The sequence below is a fragment of the Fusarium poae genome, chromosome 3, assembly GCF_019609905.1.
Source record: "Fusarium poae strain DAOMC 252244 chromosome 3, whole genome shotgun sequence".
In the NCBI taxonomy this organism is placed as follows: domain Eukaryota; kingdom Fungi; phylum Ascomycota; class Sordariomycetes; order Hypocreales; family Nectriaceae; genus Fusarium; species Fusarium poae.
Window position 1 is genome coordinate 410,784 of NC_058401.1, and position 17,085 is coordinate 427,868.

The 17,085-nt window shown below is 46.8% G+C and overlaps 6 protein-coding genes and 1 non-coding gene across 7 annotated transcripts; 5 read left to right on the forward strand and 2 right to left on the reverse strand.

The window, feature by feature from the left end:
* Positions 1-1,715: 1,715 nt before the first annotated feature.
* FPOAC1_007500 (uncharacterized protein) lies at positions 1,716-3,515 on the reverse strand (the record flags this gene model as incomplete). The annotated part of the gene is made up of 2 exons (XM_044851961.1): positions 1,716-3,244; positions 3,296-3,515. The coding sequence occupies 2 exons, from the start codon at positions 3,513-3,515 to the stop codon at positions 1,716-1,718; spliced, it is 1,749 nt and encodes a 582-aa protein (XP_044704631.1).
* An 873-nt stretch (positions 3,516-4,388) lies between these two features.
* On the forward strand, positions 4,389-4,470 carry FPOAC1_007501. The gene has a single exon. It is a non-coding gene; the product is annotated as a tRNA-Ser (tRNA).
* A 372-nt stretch (positions 4,471-4,842) lies between these two features.
* FPOAC1_007502 (uncharacterized protein) lies at positions 4,843-6,671 on the reverse strand (the record flags this gene model as incomplete). Its single annotated transcript, XM_044851962.1, has 7 exons — positions 4,843-4,915; positions 4,965-5,216; positions 5,272-5,361; positions 5,608-5,932; positions 6,093-6,238; positions 6,291-6,577; positions 6,663-6,671. 7 exons carry the CDS (start codon positions 6,669-6,671, stop codon positions 4,843-4,845), a joined length of 1,182 nt encoding a protein of 393 aa, XP_044704632.1.
* A 1,299-nt stretch (positions 6,672-7,970) lies between these two features.
* FPOAC1_007503 (uncharacterized protein) lies at positions 7,971-9,020 on the forward strand (the record flags this gene model as incomplete). The annotated part of the gene is made up of 1 exon (XM_044851963.1): positions 7,971-9,020. One exon carries the CDS (start codon positions 7,971-7,973, stop codon positions 9,018-9,020), a length of 1,050 nt encoding a protein of 349 aa, XP_044704633.1.
* Positions 9,021-12,551: 3,531 nt separating this feature from the next.
* On the forward strand, positions 12,552-13,097 carry FPOAC1_007504 (uncharacterized protein; the record flags this gene model as incomplete). Its single annotated transcript, XM_044851964.1, has 1 exon — positions 12,552-13,097. One exon carries the CDS (start codon positions 12,552-12,554, stop codon positions 13,095-13,097), a length of 546 nt encoding a protein of 181 aa, XP_044704634.1.
* A 783-nt stretch (positions 13,098-13,880) lies between these two features.
* Positions 13,881-14,852, forward strand: FPOAC1_007505 (uncharacterized protein; the record flags this gene model as incomplete). The annotated part of the gene is made up of 1 exon (XM_044851965.1): positions 13,881-14,852. The coding sequence occupies one exon, from the start codon at positions 13,881-13,883 to the stop codon at positions 14,850-14,852; it is 972 nt and encodes a 323-aa protein (XP_044704635.1).
* An 827-nt stretch (positions 14,853-15,679) lies between these two features.
* FPOAC1_007506 (uncharacterized protein) lies at positions 15,680-17,069 on the forward strand (the record flags this gene model as incomplete). Its single annotated transcript, XM_044851966.1, has 6 exons — positions 15,680-15,724; positions 15,774-15,803; positions 16,302-16,339; positions 16,386-16,523; positions 16,570-16,989; positions 17,036-17,069. The coding sequence occupies 6 exons, from the start codon at positions 15,680-15,682 to the stop codon at positions 17,067-17,069; spliced, it is 705 nt and encodes a 234-aa protein (XP_044704636.1).
* Between the last annotated feature and the right edge of the window lie 16 nt (positions 17,070-17,085).

Genomic DNA, 17,085 nt, shown 5'->3' on the forward strand with positions numbered 1-17,085 from the left:
TTCGTTCGATCGTCCGCGCTTTCGTAGTCTGTAGTCGATGTTCAGGCGTCAAGGTTCAGGAACAGAAGGATTCGCAGCAAGCAATACAACAGCCGGCGCAGCAGCAGCCATCGCAGCAGGTAATACAACACATGTTGTAGCAGTGGGCGCAGCAGCTCTCATCACAACAAAGGTCGTTCCAGCAGCCCGTACAGCACTCAGCACAAGATGAAATGCGTTTGGAAAAGAATTTGGAAAAGAATTTGGATATCGGCGAGAACCAAGAGTTCGGTGACTGGCGTATTCGTTGGTCATCTAAACAAGGACTTGTGAGATAATGAACTGCTTTGGAAAAGGGCCTAGGACGTCAAGAGTCTTACCTTTATGCGGTTTCCTTCCTGCCTTTAGAGATGTTAGTATATTGGACATGAATGCAGATTGCAGAACCAAAGTCTTCCCCCGATCCGCAACAATACAATTGTTGTTCGAAGCCATGTTACTTACGTTGTTTGACGGCCCTGTAGATAGCGAATGCAAAGAGCATGAGTCCGATGGAGATTCCAACGGCAGCGTACACCCAGTTTTGGCTATTTCTGGCATTTGGGATGGCGGTGATGTCTCTAGGCATTGTGGGTGCTCGTGATGATGGTGGTAAGAAGCTTGATTGGTACTTAAAGATGCAGAGAGGGATTGTTCCAGAATTGGTGCCATGATCCTTTTATACATTAATTTTGGAAAAGCCTAAACAGTAGTAGTCTCTACCAGACTTTGAGGTGGAGAGGAGAGTTAAGATAAGCTTTGTTCAATCTTGAGGATGTTCCTGGTAGTTAGGTATTTCACATAAGCAAGCCATGATTCGCGTTTCGTCTATATGCTCTTCGCCACTATAATAGAACTTTCTCGTGCTGATGTTGATCCAAATGACTGCAATGCCTCGAGATATAACCCTTGTTGGAAAGTTTCTTCCACCCAACAACCCAAGAGTAACTCAAAATTAGGAACCCTACTTGCATTATCCTTCGTGATTGCTTCTTTTGTTACTTATCACATGCAGGAACCTACTTCTGGGATCAAACCAATGAGTCGTTGTTTTGAAACTTATGCTTTCTGAAAAATCTGAAAACTGGACACTGGTGAACTTTAAGAGCTCAAGTGAAAAGCAAAGTCGCAAACAAAACCGGAAGGCGTGCAACGCTGACTGGAGCTGGCAACATGCTGACCGCTAACCTGGCAGGAGGCCAATCCAGGTATAGAGGCTAGACTAGGCTGGAAGATGTGCAAGCTTCGCGTAAATTAACACTCAAGTAAAAGGTGGCCTACTGGAGCTATTTACTTTCCTGAGGAGAGACGCCATCTGTAGAAACCTCCAATGTAATGTGGGAACTGTAAATTCAGATATATTCTTCAGCCCTAGTTGGTCTTGTAGGGCGGAGTTCCTGTGGAGGGCAAAGGGCCGAAACTCTATCTTGACATCTTAAATCTTACATAAAGACTTCAAAGGAAAGGGCGGAGTAACTCTAATAAGCGTTTGACCAAGTGACCACAAAGTGATCCTATGACATGCTGCCATTTTTGAAAACATGGAAAGACAAAGAAGATCGAAGACATCGGTTATCAGACTTCGAGATGAGTTCGGCCCACCTATGGTAGATGAACTGAATGAAGACCACGTGAATTATGTTATTACCGATACCGAACATTTACAAAACTACACACCTTGCTATAAATCTTTACTACTATCTCCACTCATCATCAAGAGTACTACTACTTCCACACTTGCTACCCGTAATAGCCTGATTGTTGGGATCGCTTAACCACGTAACCTCGCCACTGCTGGTCTTTTTGATATACTTGTACTCAAAGCTTGTATCAGAAGGAATATTAACCTTGACACTCCACACTCCCTCGGAACCCGATGGCGTAAGCGCAATGCCGTCCTCAGGCGACCAGTTGGAAAGTTCAGTCACTGAGCCAACCACATAAACCTTTTGGTCTGATGACACTTGTACATTCTTGACGCTGAAGGTGATGGTCGTGTCACATGCTGGGGCTGCTTGGCATACCGTGGGAACCTTGTTGGCACCGCTTTCGCCCCATGGGGGAGAAACGATACCGTCGCGACGTTCAGTTGCGGCGACAAATGCGGCGTAGGACCAGGTGAGGTGGACAGCGGACTTGGGAGTTCCAGTCGACTTGTCAAATTGCTCAGCTAGTGAGCCATCCTTGGGAGTGTAGGTCTGTACGACAGCGACAAAACCGTCGGCGTAAGCTTTGACTGCCTTTATGATCTCCTTGTATGTCTTGCTTTTCTTGGAATAAGTGCCCTTCGAGATTTTGGGAACAATATCCTTGAAGAAAGACAACGATACATCATCAACAGTGACAGCGCCAAGCTTGTCCCACTGGTAAACCGCGGCGTAGAGTTGCTCCGCAGCAGCGAGTGTGGCCAGGTACCAAGGGTTACCATCATAGTACACGTCCTCCCTATATCGACCAACAGCAGCGGCCTTGCCTTGGCCTCTGTTTTTGTTGACACCATAGATGGATCTGAAAGAATCAACGACTGCTTTGTGGTTCGCAAGAGCTCTGGATGAGCAAGGCTGAAAAGTCGAGTCGGTGCACTTGGAGTCGGGATCAAAGGTGTGGATCGACGAGAGAATGGAGTTGACATCGAGACCTTTGCGACCATCCTTGACATTAATGTTGGAGTCGATGTAGCTGCCAGTCCAGAAACTCTGAAGGAAGCACAAAACTCGAGGAGCGTTGGTGATACAGTCAGGACAAGACTTGCCGAGTTTCTTAGCCAGGGCTGCACCTTCAACAAGAGCACGATGCGAAGCCGAAAGTGTAAAGAAAGAAGACCCATTGACTTCCTCCCAGAGGTCGTAGCCAGTACGGTTCCAGAACTTGGTGGTATACGCAAGATCCTTCTCAATGACTGGCCAGACCTTGTTCGTAGCTTTGGCTCGTTCGCCGTGGGAAATGAGCCACTCTGCATACAGCGTCAAGGCGGTAGCACGAAGGGGAGGGCCGTCACGCTGGGGTCGACCCCAAGATCCAGTGAAAGCAGTGAGATTCACATGGAACTTTGGCTCGCCGAGACCACCTGACTCTGGACTGCCAGATGGGTTTGTGGTTCCTTGTAGTTTAGCTTGCGCGGAGACATATTCATCTATCTTGCGCTGAAGAGACTTATCACCGTGCATAAATCTCTCAACGAGGACTTTGTATGTCAAGGCCGAATCACGAGTCCAAGTGTACCAATCTGAAAACATTGTTAGCATGTTGACCAGGACCAGGTAGGATGTCGGCTTACAGTCTGGGTCTTCTTTCGATGGACTTGCCACAACAGCACCAGGCGCTGCACCCTGTGCCCTTCTCCCATCAGCGCCGATATTGGCAAGGACACCCTTGATAGAAACATCAGCTTGTTTATCAATGAAGCGCTCCAGTGAATTGTCTTTGCTTGGTGATGCAACGGCTTGGCCTTGCCACAGGGCACTGGCTGCCAGGCCATAAAGGACTTGGATAAGCATGTTGGTGATGGAAGTGATATTGATCTGTGATGAGCGATATGGCTGGTCAATCACCAAGGCGAATACTTACTGGCTATATATCAAGACTCGGTCAACAATGACGACTTTACAAAAACAGGAGTTTCCGCTCTCATTGGCGCTATTGTATAAATTACGCCGAGAGCAGGCGCTCGTGTCTAACCAATAGAGTCATCAACCCCAGACGAGGAATTTATCCTCCTCCTCTTTTCTGGGGTAAGTTCCCCAATCCCCCGCATACTTGGCACTCTCCCGGGTTTAGTCTGGTCGATCGCATCGGTCCTTCTTGTGCAGTCTATCTATTGAAGTTTCGGCTGCGGCGTGATGGACGTTTTTCGGGCCTTTTGGACGTTAGTTGGTCGTTGTTTCTTGACGAGATGCCTTTTTGTGAATAGTTGGGTCTGTTTTTGGGTTGGTGGATGATCTGACTATGAGCATCACATGGTGATTTTGAATGCCGCGGTACGAGAGTGTGTCAGTCTAGCCAGATGGGGAGAACACTACAGATCATTATTTCAGTAGGCTGATCAACCTGATCAATATCAACACGATGACAACATCAATATAATGTCGATCAGTGGGTGCTGCCAGACCGTTACACTTGCTGATGATTATCCAGTGCCATCACAAATAGATCGGGTTATCAGACGAACATGGAACGTTTCTGTTGATTGGGGGAGAACTCGTGTCTGTATCAAATACTTAGGTACATGATCTTAGCATCCACCTTGAGCTGCAATAACGTCGCCAAGCCGTCTTGTGCTCACATTACCGTATAAGAGACTGGTGGAAGATTGAGACTTTGTGTATAGTTCGAAATGAGTGAGCAACTCTTAATAATCACAGATTACATAAGGCGTGGTGGCGGAGTGGTCTAACGCGATAGACTAGAAATCTATTCTCTTCGGAGGCGTCTGTTCGAATCAGGCCCACGTCGTAAATTCTCTTTTTTTTGTCCTCATCATAGAAAACATGCTTTCTCCTTTTTACTAGAAAGTTCACATAAAGGAGGCTCATGTAGTTGGGAGGGAGCGTTGTAGAAATATCACGTATCAAGAAACAAGTGTCTAATCTCACGCTTTAACACAAATATAAGCATTTGAGCACTCGGTGTAAAGATTGATAAAAACACACTAGAAATACATTCCAATTCCGATTAAAACAATACAAAACCAGTTCGCCGACCCAAGAAACCAATCCACGTTTGCACGTTCCTTTCTACCATGATGATGGTCAATGTTCCTGTCTTCCAACCTAACCAATCCAACCAAATACACCAATAAAAACAATTCATATGAAAGTCGCAAATTTAAGGAAGTCTCATCATTCGAGTCTTCTTAACCTGAGGACCTTCATCGCCCAGATACCTGAATGTATACAGGCTACGACTGTTAGTAAAATGTAAACCAAACGTGGCTGTGTAATACATACCTCCAATGGAGATTTCCAAGAGCAATGTTTCTGCATCCGTTGACAAATTTGATCACGTCTCGATCAACACCCTCTCCCCAAAATGGCAGGTTTGCCATAGCAGTGTGCCATCGTCTGTAGCAATCGTACAGCATTTCACCGATCTCGTCGGCGGCTTCCTGGTCCGTCATACCCTGGTCTCTGAGGATAAACATGATGTTGCTGTCCTCGCCTTGAATAAGGTCTTTACGGTAGGAGCACAAGTCGTTTTGCCTGCCGGAATGTTAGCAAAAGCGTAAACAAGACGATATCGTGGAATATGGCTTACAGAGTAACCAAATCGCATGTGATTCGTGAGATGGCTTCAAGAGATGCATGGTCCATGACGTCTTGCGGCAAGTCAATTCCTTCGGCGAACCTGTAGTTACTGAGTCAGTTGACATGTCCTCGTAATTAATTGTGAAACATTCTCGGGTTGCATCCAATAAGCACAAGTCGCAGCAGTCAAGCAAACTACCGATAAGACCACAAAAATGTGTCAACCATTCTTACCCCTGGCATTACCGGACTAGCTTACCCGATGCAGAATGTTTCTAGACGTTTGCAGCCTCGAAGAATCCGTGAAGAAAATCACGATAGCAAAGAAAGGAGGAAATGAACTTACTCCATAAGTCCGATGCAGGGGTACGCACCGACGCATCCGGCTCTCATATCCATGTATTCCTCGACGCTCAGTCTCGACGCTTTGTTTTGAACGCCAACTTGCTGTAGGACACCGATACAGTACATTGTAAGATGCTTCTTCCATCGGTACTGTAGGGCGGGACTCGCTCGCTGTCTGAAACGGTTCCAGCATGATTGCAGGGTATGGCGCAGGGGGTTCTGATCTGGCGATACAACGGGGTGGATGTTGTCAAGTGTAGCGAGAGTGTAAATCACTTCTTCGGCTGCTTTGATGGGATTGTTGGCGAAGGACCCTTCGTCGAAAGCTGTTGGTTGTTGCTCTGTTAGCGGATGTTCTGTCACCACTTTTTATGCATGCATGCATGCATGGGCGGCGCGGCCCGATGGTGGCTTTAATAAGTTCCCCGAGTTTATGAGGGGGCGTGTTTTGTTGGTTCACAACTTGTTTGTCTGTCAAAAACTTACGGTCATCGAATGCGAAAACCCATCCATTCCAATCATTCATAAGCTTGAGCGTTTCCAGATCGGCGTTAGGGGCGCAGATGGCGCTCATGTAAGCGATATCGAGTCGGCTCCAGATGCTAGCTGTCTTGTCGTTCATTCGTAGCGCACTGTACGACATTCTGTCAGCTATCATTTCGTACCAATGCACGGTTATCTTACTCCTTCAGCCAAGCATCGGACAAAGCTTTTGATGTTTGGTACATGGGGTTGATGTCCGGTTCGACAGCCATGACGGATGAAAACAGAGCTTCGGGCAACCTGATCCATCGGCCATCGGCCTGATCAGCAATATCAACGTGGTCTGAGCAGATGCTGGCTGGACTGATGGGGCCGCCAGCGCAACTAGGCGGCGGTGTGATGATTGAGGGGACCATGGTGATGTCGTCAAGTTGTGGAGTGTGTTGGCTCGTAAACAAAGAAGATTGTTGTTGATCAAGAGAGTTGCACTGATTGATGATGAGAATGAGTAAGAACTTCACGAGGGAATATGACAAGCTTATAGGATTTTGAGAATCGGAGAGAGCGACTTACGGATACCATTGCCACGGTACTGGAACGACTAGGTTTGTCTTCAGCAAGGGGGATTTTCACGTTCGTGAGGCTATTTAGTCCTCTTTGCTTTTTTGCACGTCCGCTCGCAAGCCGGATGAGCGGTGATAATAACGAACACAAGACCAGACTTCTTGACCCATCGCTCGGTTGACAAGGACGTGTTCGCTTCGAGGGTTGAGACAAATGACGTCCGAGGGCGGATATAGAGGAGAGAACTAAACTAGGCTGAGTGACTGGAAACCCAATAATTCATGTTGGAGATAACGTAAACTGGGACATGATCGTGGAGTTGGTATAGTGATAGGATGATGGACTCCTATCACAATCACAACTCGGTGTGAATATTTGTTAAATGCAGCATATTTCACTCATGTTGGATCACAGACGCCATCCCGTAGTATTGCACCATCTCGTGGCCTCAGAGATGGCCTCCCGCACGACGGCCCGAGAATCAAAGGGTATTGGGCACACAGGCATGGTGAGGTTGAGTGACGAGAGAGTGTCGCCCACGACAAGCTAATTGGTTGACTTTGGATGGGCCAGCCCCGTTGGGGTCAGCGAGGTACATAGTCAGTGTCCTCCTAGTAACAAGACTAGGTATCATGATTAGTTTAGTACTGCCTAGTTAGTCTATGTAGTTATCCCAGGGGAAGGCTAGAATTCCATGAGCTCCATCAGTCTAGTTTAGTCGAGGCGATTCATTCCACGAAACCTTTTTCCTCCCATCAGAAACCCACAAACGGGTGTGAGAAAGAAAAGAAACGAGCCTAATTTAGCTCTCTTTTCGCTTTTTATTTTTTTTTCGGGTACCAAAACCTGATCCATGTAACATGTAACTAACCCATGCCCATGCGGGCTGTAAACAACGTTCGCTTCCAGTCTTGCAAAAGACTGGGGACTCAACCCATTCTAGCTCCACGCTACCCAAGAACAAAGTGGAGGAACTTGACAGGGAACAGGGGCCAATATGGAGAGAAAGAAGAAAAGAAGGTCAGGGAAAAAAACAGAGAAATGCCAGCAAAAAGGGTGATTTCACCTAGTTTCAATAAATGTACCACTACTGCTGCAATTCCCCTTGAGTCTTGGTGCACTTTTCTCTTTTCCCGCACTGACAAAGTATCTATTATTACCACTACCGAGAGACAAGAAGAAAACTCTACGTACACGAACCGAAAAGCTACAAACGACTAGTAAATACGAGGCGAGACGAGGCGAGACAGAATCGGGCTTGTTCTCGATCCCCCCCCCCGATAAGACATAGACGACTACGAATAAGCAAAAGCAAATATGGCAACGGACAACAGCAATCGGCCGAGAATACAATATTCCAAGCTAAATTCGTCGCGTGACGAAGTGCGCTTCTTGGAAATTGAGCCAGCGAATAGCATCAACGAACCGATCGTCTGTCGCCTTGTCACACTGCCTCTTAGCCGCGATGTCGAATTCATCGCCATATCGTCACTATTAGGCGACCCCACAGACCAAGAGAGGATCAACCTCAATCGCGTGGCGATCCCCGTACCGGTCAACATCTCCCTCGCCCTCAAGCACGTACGCGCCGTCTTTTACCCTGCAGTCAACAAGTCGAGCCAAGAGAACCTGGGCAAAGACAGGGAGAGGCGATCGCCGTCGTGGTTGAGGAGTCTGCTCAGACATTTCGGAGGGAGGGAAGCCCTAGATCGACCGAAATTGAGGGTCTGGATTGACTGCCTTTGCGTCAACTCTATGGATTCGAGGGAGAATGCAAAGAGCAGAGTCATCATGTACCACGTGTACCAGCGAGCACAGATGGTGGTTGGATGGCTTGGCCTGAAGATCCCCCAGACAGACGAGGGCGTGCAGCTGATCCAGGCCTTTGACAACGCCATGCCCGCGACGTGGCAAGAGCCTGGTGATAAAGAACTCCACCCAGAGAATTACTCACCTCAACATGAGTGGGCGATCCCCATTATCGATCTCTTTGATCCTCAAGCAGCAGGTGGTCTTGGATGTGCAGACTTTCTGGGCCGCGACTTTTTCCAACGTCGCTGGATCCTGGAAGAGATGGCCATGGCGCGCGTACCAACATTCCTGATTGGTGATGCCATCGTCTCGTGGAACCAATTACTACGCATGAACCTCGCCATGGAGGAGTTTAAAGATTTCCCATCCAATGTCTGTCCAGCGTCTACAAGGGCGGTAGTTCACGAATTCCCACTGGGTACAATCCATGCGCTACTGGATGAGTTTGAGAAGAGGAAGCATATGGCCAAGATGGAGTCATTGAACAGTAACTCGGTGACAGGGAGTGTCACGAGTGCGGATTCAACGAATTACCAGGATTCCAATCCTAAGTGATGATCGATGACGACAAAAAAAGAGAGAGAGAGAAAAAAAGAAAAGAAAACGAAAATTTTTACCAGAGGGATGGGACGAGGTTATGTTTTACTTTAACGTTGTTCTTTGTTTTATCGACATGTCTTGGGTGCCTGGGCTCAGCTAGGTGTTTGTTGCCTCTTTTCTCATTGAAGAATACCAATACCCAATATTTAGTTTTTTTATGTACAGCAATTTAACATTAGTCTCCCGTTAAAGGAAGATCATTCATACATGATGCATACATACAATAATATCGGTCAGTCTGTGCGCTGCATTGTAGATCATCGGCACAAACTCGTGTTCACCCATGTTTTTGTTCTCGGTAGACGACTCTCCAAGTATGTATGTACCGTATCGCCTCACGTGTGTGTGCGTGTCTGTGTGCGTTCATTCTGGACTCAACGCTCGGTGAGCCCGAGCGTATGGTTCTGTCGTCTGAAACCAACAAGTCCCGAACGTGCGGTATGGCGATCTTCATCAATCGATCAATAATGACGAGTAAGCCTATAGTTACCTTATCAGCGGTAATATGTACTGTAACGGCACTACTCTGTACCCATTCCCCCCCCCATGGATGGATGAAGCTTGGCTGGGTTGCTTCTAGAAGGCCTCGTTAAATTTCCAAGCCTCAACTTAACGCCAGGATTGTAACGGGCGCTAGAGCATTCGAGGCTAACCCTTCCGACAAACTACCTTGTACCTGGCAGGTTATACGGTTCAGACGGCATGTCAGCGTTGTATTCTTTTCTCTCTCTCCACAATCACTCTTTGTGCGACGATAAACCAATGTTAATAGGAGTCAATCTGCTGACATCCAAGGATCAGGGCGGGAGTGAAATGTGCTTACCGTTGTTCTTCTACCATTCCACTGGGTTTAACTATTGTTGCTTTTTTGACACCGTCGAAAACGAACCAACACCAGTCCCCACAGCTCGGCTCCAGTACAAAGGAGGCGAGAACAAGAGATGGCAATGTGGGGATTGTGAAACAAGGTCACCGTCTAATCAAACTGTGTTATGACACGTCGCTCAAAGGGGCAACCCGCGGGTTACTCTACTCAACACAAACAGACAAAGCAGGGGGTTCAATGCTGAGGCCTCAGTTTACTTTAGCGCGCGCCATGGCGTTGGTTGAGGCTTGAGAGCGCTAATTGACTCATAACAAGAGGCAACAACTGCTCCTCACTATCAGTTCAAACGACAATAAACGCTGTACAGAGTATCGCTGGGCCGTAACTAACGGAGCCAATACTCCTAAGTCTATCCCACCCTGACCGAGTACCAATACCACCGTAGCATCACTAGCAAATGTCATGATATGCCTGCACTTTAACACGAGACCCTAGAATTGAATGGCGGTGGAGGGACACCAGGCAATCTCTGGTAACCTATTCGTTGATGAGGTCTGATCACGGGATGTAATAAAAAAGCAGTGTGACGTATTGATCTCGTCAAGTCACATCGCTTCGGCATTTGCAAAGGAATTGCTTTTCCTGTTTACTTGATACACATCACTTCGGGTGATGAGAGCTGCACTCGGTGGCTTGTCTCCGGTCTCAGGTCAACTCGTTTGGATGCGATATCGGCCGGTAATGGTATCCGACAGGATGGAAAGGATACCGAGTTCCGGACGTAATGTGAGCGATCAGGTGTGAGTCTGTGAGATCTATATTTCCGACGCAGAAAAAGCAATACGAATTCCTCAGCTCTGCTGACATGTCATAAATTCCCAGTTCTCAATTTCCACCGTTTCTTAGCCTCCAACTCTGGATCCATTATTTCAGTCAAGGCTGCATCATAGACAGGTAATGTGACAATAATTCTAGGCTGTAGTTGTCTCTTGTACGTACTCGCGACCAGAAGTCATATGTTCGTGATAATCTTGCAGTAGTCCCTGGAATACATGCAGGGTAGGAGTAAGAGACATCTTGTCGCACTGAAAACGGGACAACAAGAATCGGCTACTAAAATAAACCGGTGGCTTTTGAGGGAATTGGATGAAGTAATGTTTTAGTTGACGCGTGGACAATAGTTATTCAGGTTGGATGATGAGTCCAACCCTGTTTACTTGCTGCCTGAAAGATTTTGGGCAGCCGAGAGATCAGCCCATTGCATTTCCTCTTCTGCTGAATACGTTGCATGTAACAAAGAATGCGGAGAGAAGGACTCCCTTGACTCTTGTATTTCATGTTTACCCTTTAGTCTTGAAGTTCTCTGTCCAAAGCCAGTGCTGTGGGGCTGATGAGTTGGATATCGTAACAGTTATGTTAGACAAACAATCAGATTTCAATCTCCATTTCGGACTGCAAGATCCTACTGGCTTCAATTTTCAAGTGCCACCTTGACCACATGGTTGAAACCAGCTATGTAATACGGAGATGCTGCTTGAGCCAAGAAAGGTCGTTTCGGTGGTAGCCGCGATAAGTACAGAGGTTTCTGAAGCTGAACTTGAGATAGTTCCAGTCAAGGTTCCGAGAGTGGTAAGACTCGAGTTTGTGGCGGCATCATCCGAAAGACTATTGTAGAGCTCCCAGCCCAGCCCTAGTAACGGCATAAAACACAGAAAGAACAAAGAACGAACACAAAGTCGAGATGAACACCAATGAGGCGGGCAGATACGGCAATGATCCACAATTGACAAGATAAAACTAAACAACAATTTCCCCAAAGCATGGCCTAGACGATGTAGCTAACAAAGAAAGTCGAGAGCAGACGTCTATTTTCACTTCTCTCAAAGATCTTGTTTGACAGGCCGATGTGCCGCAGAATTTGTAAAGAACATGAACTGACTCTAACAGGACTTGCACTAGTGTGTATGTGTGCGCGATGAGAGTGGCGAGATATAGAGCCAACTTGGTGGAAGAGCCAGAATTATCTGGCAATAAAAGCAGCCTACTTAGTAGGAGAAACTCTTCTTGCCTTTGCTGATTATTTCCGCCACGACTGAGAAGATGGCTCGCGATAGTCTAGGCACGAAAAATAAGTACTGCTTTGGCGTTTAGACTGGACAGGAGATAATGTGGTGAAGTTATGCAGTGATAAGAGTAACTGTAATTCATGAATCACGTGAGTTTGAAGTTATGTAAAGAATTTAATGATCACGTACTTCGTTGGCTACCCCAAGACTTTACTGCGAGACTTTGTGGGATAGCTGGTGACAAAGCGTGCTTCTCAGGTGTAAGTGTTGCTGTTGAATGATCTCCCCATCACGTTGAGACATGGACAAATACGTGATTGGAAAGATTAATGAATGATAGGTATTGGATGCAACTGTCCTTTCAACGCTCAGCCTGAATCTCCAGCACTATTCCTGTGCAACGCTCCGAGACAACTTGTGATTCATTCACTTCTAGGATGGAGCAGACACGTAAAGTCCAGAGGTCTATAAAGCATAGTCTTATCCACCTGCTTCTGCGACAACAACCTAAAACAGCACCTCGCCAGATCTACCACCTGTGACAAAATCTAGAGCCCGCATACCCAAGCTACTACATTACTAACATCATCCACAATGGCCGAACACAACAGCCACACTCAGGACCCCGTCCAATCCGTTGAGTCTAGCACCGACTCTGCAGCTGATACAACAGATGATTCTCAGGCTGAGTCACCAACTCTAGGCTGGGCAAACGCACCCCCTTCACATCAAGTCGTTCATGGAGTTCCCATCCTCGGTGAAGCACATGCGCCTCCTCCAGGTCAATCTGCCAACGTACCTGCCAACCTGTCTCACAACCAGTCCACAGTCGAACTACATAACTTCCCATGCTCATCTCTTATTTTTAACAAGCCTACAACCCATCAGCAATACAGGATACTTAGTCGCACTACTGACATCAAGAAAGAAAGGCTGGAGAGGGAACTCTTTGAAGTCATGCGAGTATTGAGGTCTTTTAGTGTTTCCGAGGAGGAATTTCAAGCTGCACTTGCAGAGTATTCAGCTATCAAGCATGAGATTTTGAAGCTGGATCTCGAATATGCATGCGTTAGGCGTGCTTGGATGTTCGTTCTAGAGGAGCGGGAACGACTCGTGCGACTTGGAGAGGGCCCTGAGTAAGGGTAACAGTCATACCTGGCCGCCATCATCTCTGGATAATCTAGCACTTACAAGAGATATTCAATTTGATGAACTAAACCGCCAAGAAAATAAATATTTTCTACAGTTGTCTAATCATGTGTACCATTGTATGCTCATCATCCATGTGATATTGTTTGTAAACTTCCAAGCCAAGGCCTGAAAATGTATGGATTACCCATTCACACGTTCGGGGAATAGATTTGACGGTGTCGTGTAACATTTCACTACAGAAAGTGTGTTCATTACTAAGGGTGACTTGGTTACGGCAGGTTTTCTGTTTGTGTTGACAGGTCACTGAATAATATGCAATGTTACAAACCTCTTGACACGAGTTGCTGTCCCACAGAGATATCCTCCGGAACTGATCACAACTGCTCGTAGTTGAGACCCATACAAGGCAAACACTAGGCTGGTGCTGCTAATCAATGCATCTGAACATCGTGATTGGATCCACAAAGCAGATAATGAGCTGCATAATATGTTACATTACGCTAACAACAGTTCTCACTGAAGAATTATGGCTATTGAATCACATTCAATCCTGTCACAAGAGAATTCATGTTAACAGTGGTACATTTAAAGTGCAACAGTAAAAAAAAGGTATAAAATGGCACCCCTCACCCCGCAATCCTCAACTTCTGCACAAACAACTAGAAAACAACACCATCAACAACTGCAAACCAAGATAACATAAAGCTTCTTACCTTCGCTACGAAAACAAGCTTCTCGATAGACTTACATATTACTATACTCAACTTAACAATGCCCCGTTCTCGTCGTTCTCGTCATTCTCGTCGCCCAAGTTGGCCATTGCGTTCGGCCCCTTCAGGTCTATCAGGAACCACCGCAGTATCTGATGGATCAAGATCTGGACCAAGCTCTGGGCCATCTACTGCATTCTCCCGTATCTCCCCCAGCAGGATCATCCATGACGGTCCTCCTCGAAGTCGATCTCCTAGCTCCGGGCCATCTACTGCATTCTCCTGTATCTCTTCCAGCCAGACCATCGACGATAGCCCCCCTCCATCTTACCGAAGTCCCAGCTCTTCTGCCTCTCCCAGCACGGCCATAGGCGGTGGTCCGGCTGCACCTTCGGTCACAGGCGGATCGCGAGTCATCAGACATATGTCCGACCAAGATCGCCCTTTCAGGAGGTTACCCGGTGAGCGTCGAAATGGAACGTCGCGCCGCTCAAGGAACCAACCTGCCGTCCCCAGCGGCCGAGCCCCCTCTCACAGAGCATTCAGACCAGCTACTGTTGCACCGTCTGTGTACATAGGACAGGGAGGACGTAATCCTGCGACTACCGTGGCACCCAGGGATTCTGCTTCCCAAGTCCCTACGCGTATCGAGATTCGTTACGAGCCGAGGAACAGACGAGTACGTATAGAACATGGGCGCCATGAGTCCCCAAGTGTCGTTCAAGTCAGTCTTGAGGGTCACGAGTATGACCCGCTCACATTCCCGCGGGTTACAGATCGAGGCGACGCTCAAAGGATACTGACACAGTTCGATGAGCGATTCAACAGCTTCTACGATGAAATGAACCACGCGAGATATGTTGTCCTACATGCTGGGGGTTCGGAGTTTCCTAGAGCACTCGCCGAGGACATGGCTGCAAAGCATTACCGCGTCTTGCGAGCTCAGCTGGAAAGAGACTTTTTTTATATTTATCACCAGTCTCTACTTCCTGCATCGCAGAGTTCCCCAGAGCAATCGTCGGGGGCATGGTAGAAAAGTATCACCGCTTCTTACGAGCTCAGCTGGAAAGAGACTTTTTTTATATTTATCACCAGTCTCTACTTCCTGCATCGCAGAGTTCCCCAGAGCAATCGTCGGGGGCATGGTAGAAAAGTATCACCGCTTCTTACGAGCTCAGCTTGATCGAGATTGTTTTTATATTTACCATCTGCCTTCAACTCCTGCCGAGGAGAACCAACAGTACTGGGATAGGTATGCGCATCTCCAGCAATAGAAACCAGGATTGATTACATGGGGTAAATAGATATTATGAACCGGTAGTAGATTATATCATTTATTTATTACGTTACCTGTTCATTTATGCGTATACTATATGTGATGAAATGCTTATATTTTAAGGAATGCATATAGTAAAAATAGATTGGGTTCTCTTTGTAGACAACGGCAAACGAATTGATGCCAAGGTTCAGTCATCATGACCAGCGTACTGCAGCATTGTAGTTACAGAACGTAGATTGCGTGTGTGCCGGGGACTGAATTTATAAGTACCCATTTCGAAGCAGATTCCACTTGCTCGACAAGGATCAAACACAAGATCAGCCCACAAGAAGCTCTCTTCCCGGTATATCCGAATTTAGTCCCCTGTCAAGAATTTTGACAGATGGCCAATCCGAGGTTGCATTTGTTGGCGCGTGCCACGTCTACTTATGCATGTTGGTTGTATGTCAACAGGCGAGAAGAGAGAAGAGGAAACAATGTAGCTCACATCATACGTGCGGCATTTAAACGAACAATGCAAAGAGAACATTTCCGCGTAGTTTTCTCAACACCAATTGTTCCAATCACCAAACGCGACGAAAATGACGACTATCAATGCGGATGTCCACATCGAGGCCGACGATAATGTAAGACTTTGTCATATTTTTATGCGGATATTGCTGATATTATTGGTAGCAATTGGGGGCCGAACCAGCCGTCGTTGAAGTAAGAAACACTCGCCACCAAAGACACGCTGTTAATGATTGTACAGGACAACAGTTCTTCCACTGATAGTCTGAGAGATTCCATTTTTGACTTTCGACGTGAGAATGGAAGAACCTATCATAAATACAAAGAAGGAAGTATGTTGAAGCATGTTCCATTCAGCATCAAACGGTTTGGAATACTAACAGTATTGTGGAATATAATTTGCCCAACGATTCTGAGGAACTTCAGCGCTTGGGTAAGCAAGATATTTGTTGTAGACTTGTATCCGGAACTAATGTCTATAGACCTTCAACACAACTTGATGCTTCTGACACTCGACAACAAGCTTGGTCTGAGTCCACCATGCCATCCTGACTCGAAGGTCAAACGGGTGCTTGATGTTGGAACGGGCACAGGCATTTGGGCTACCGATTTTGGCGATGAGCATCCAAATGCCAAGGCAAGACAAGACAAGAGCATTTCGCTGAGTGAAAGAATAACTGCTGATGACTACAGGTTCTTGGCGTTGACTTGTCGCCTGTTCAGCCCAGCTTGTGTGTTTCACCGGAGATATCACTGTCTGAAGCTAACAGTTTATAGTGTGCCTGCAAACGTTCAATTCGAGCTTGATGACATTGATGAAGAGTGGGCCTACAGTGAGCCGTTCGACTTTATCCACAGCAGATTTATGAATTTTAGTGTTCAAAACTGGAAATCCTACCTCACCAAGATCTACGAGTAAGCTTATCTACCCTGCTCGAAAGCGTTATGCTGATAGATCTAGAAACCTCACTCCGGGAGGCTACGTCGAGCTTCAAGACGTAGACGTTATAATGGGTAGCGATGACGGAACACTCAGACCAGATTCGATAATGTACAAATGGTGTCTTCTCCTCGACGAAGCCGCCGGAAAGTTCAACCGTTCATTCGAAAGAACGACTAACTTTAAGAACCTTCTGCAAGAAGTTGGTTTTATTGATGTAGTAGAGACACGCTATAAGTGGCCTACCAATGGCTGGCCCAGGGACAAGAAGTACAAGGAACTTGGGCAGTGGAACAACGCCAATGCGAGTTCTGCACTGGAAGCGTTGACCATGGCGCCTTTTACCAGGGGTCTTGGGTGGACTCGCGAGGAGGTGGAATCGTTCTTGGTTGCTTTGAGGAGCGATTGGAATGATCCCAAGATTCATGCTTATTGGCCGATGTGAGTGGTTTGAAAGATTAGATGGGTTATTACTAATGATTTATAGTTGTGTTACTTATGCAAAGAAGCCCGAGGCCTGATATTGCGATGATGAAC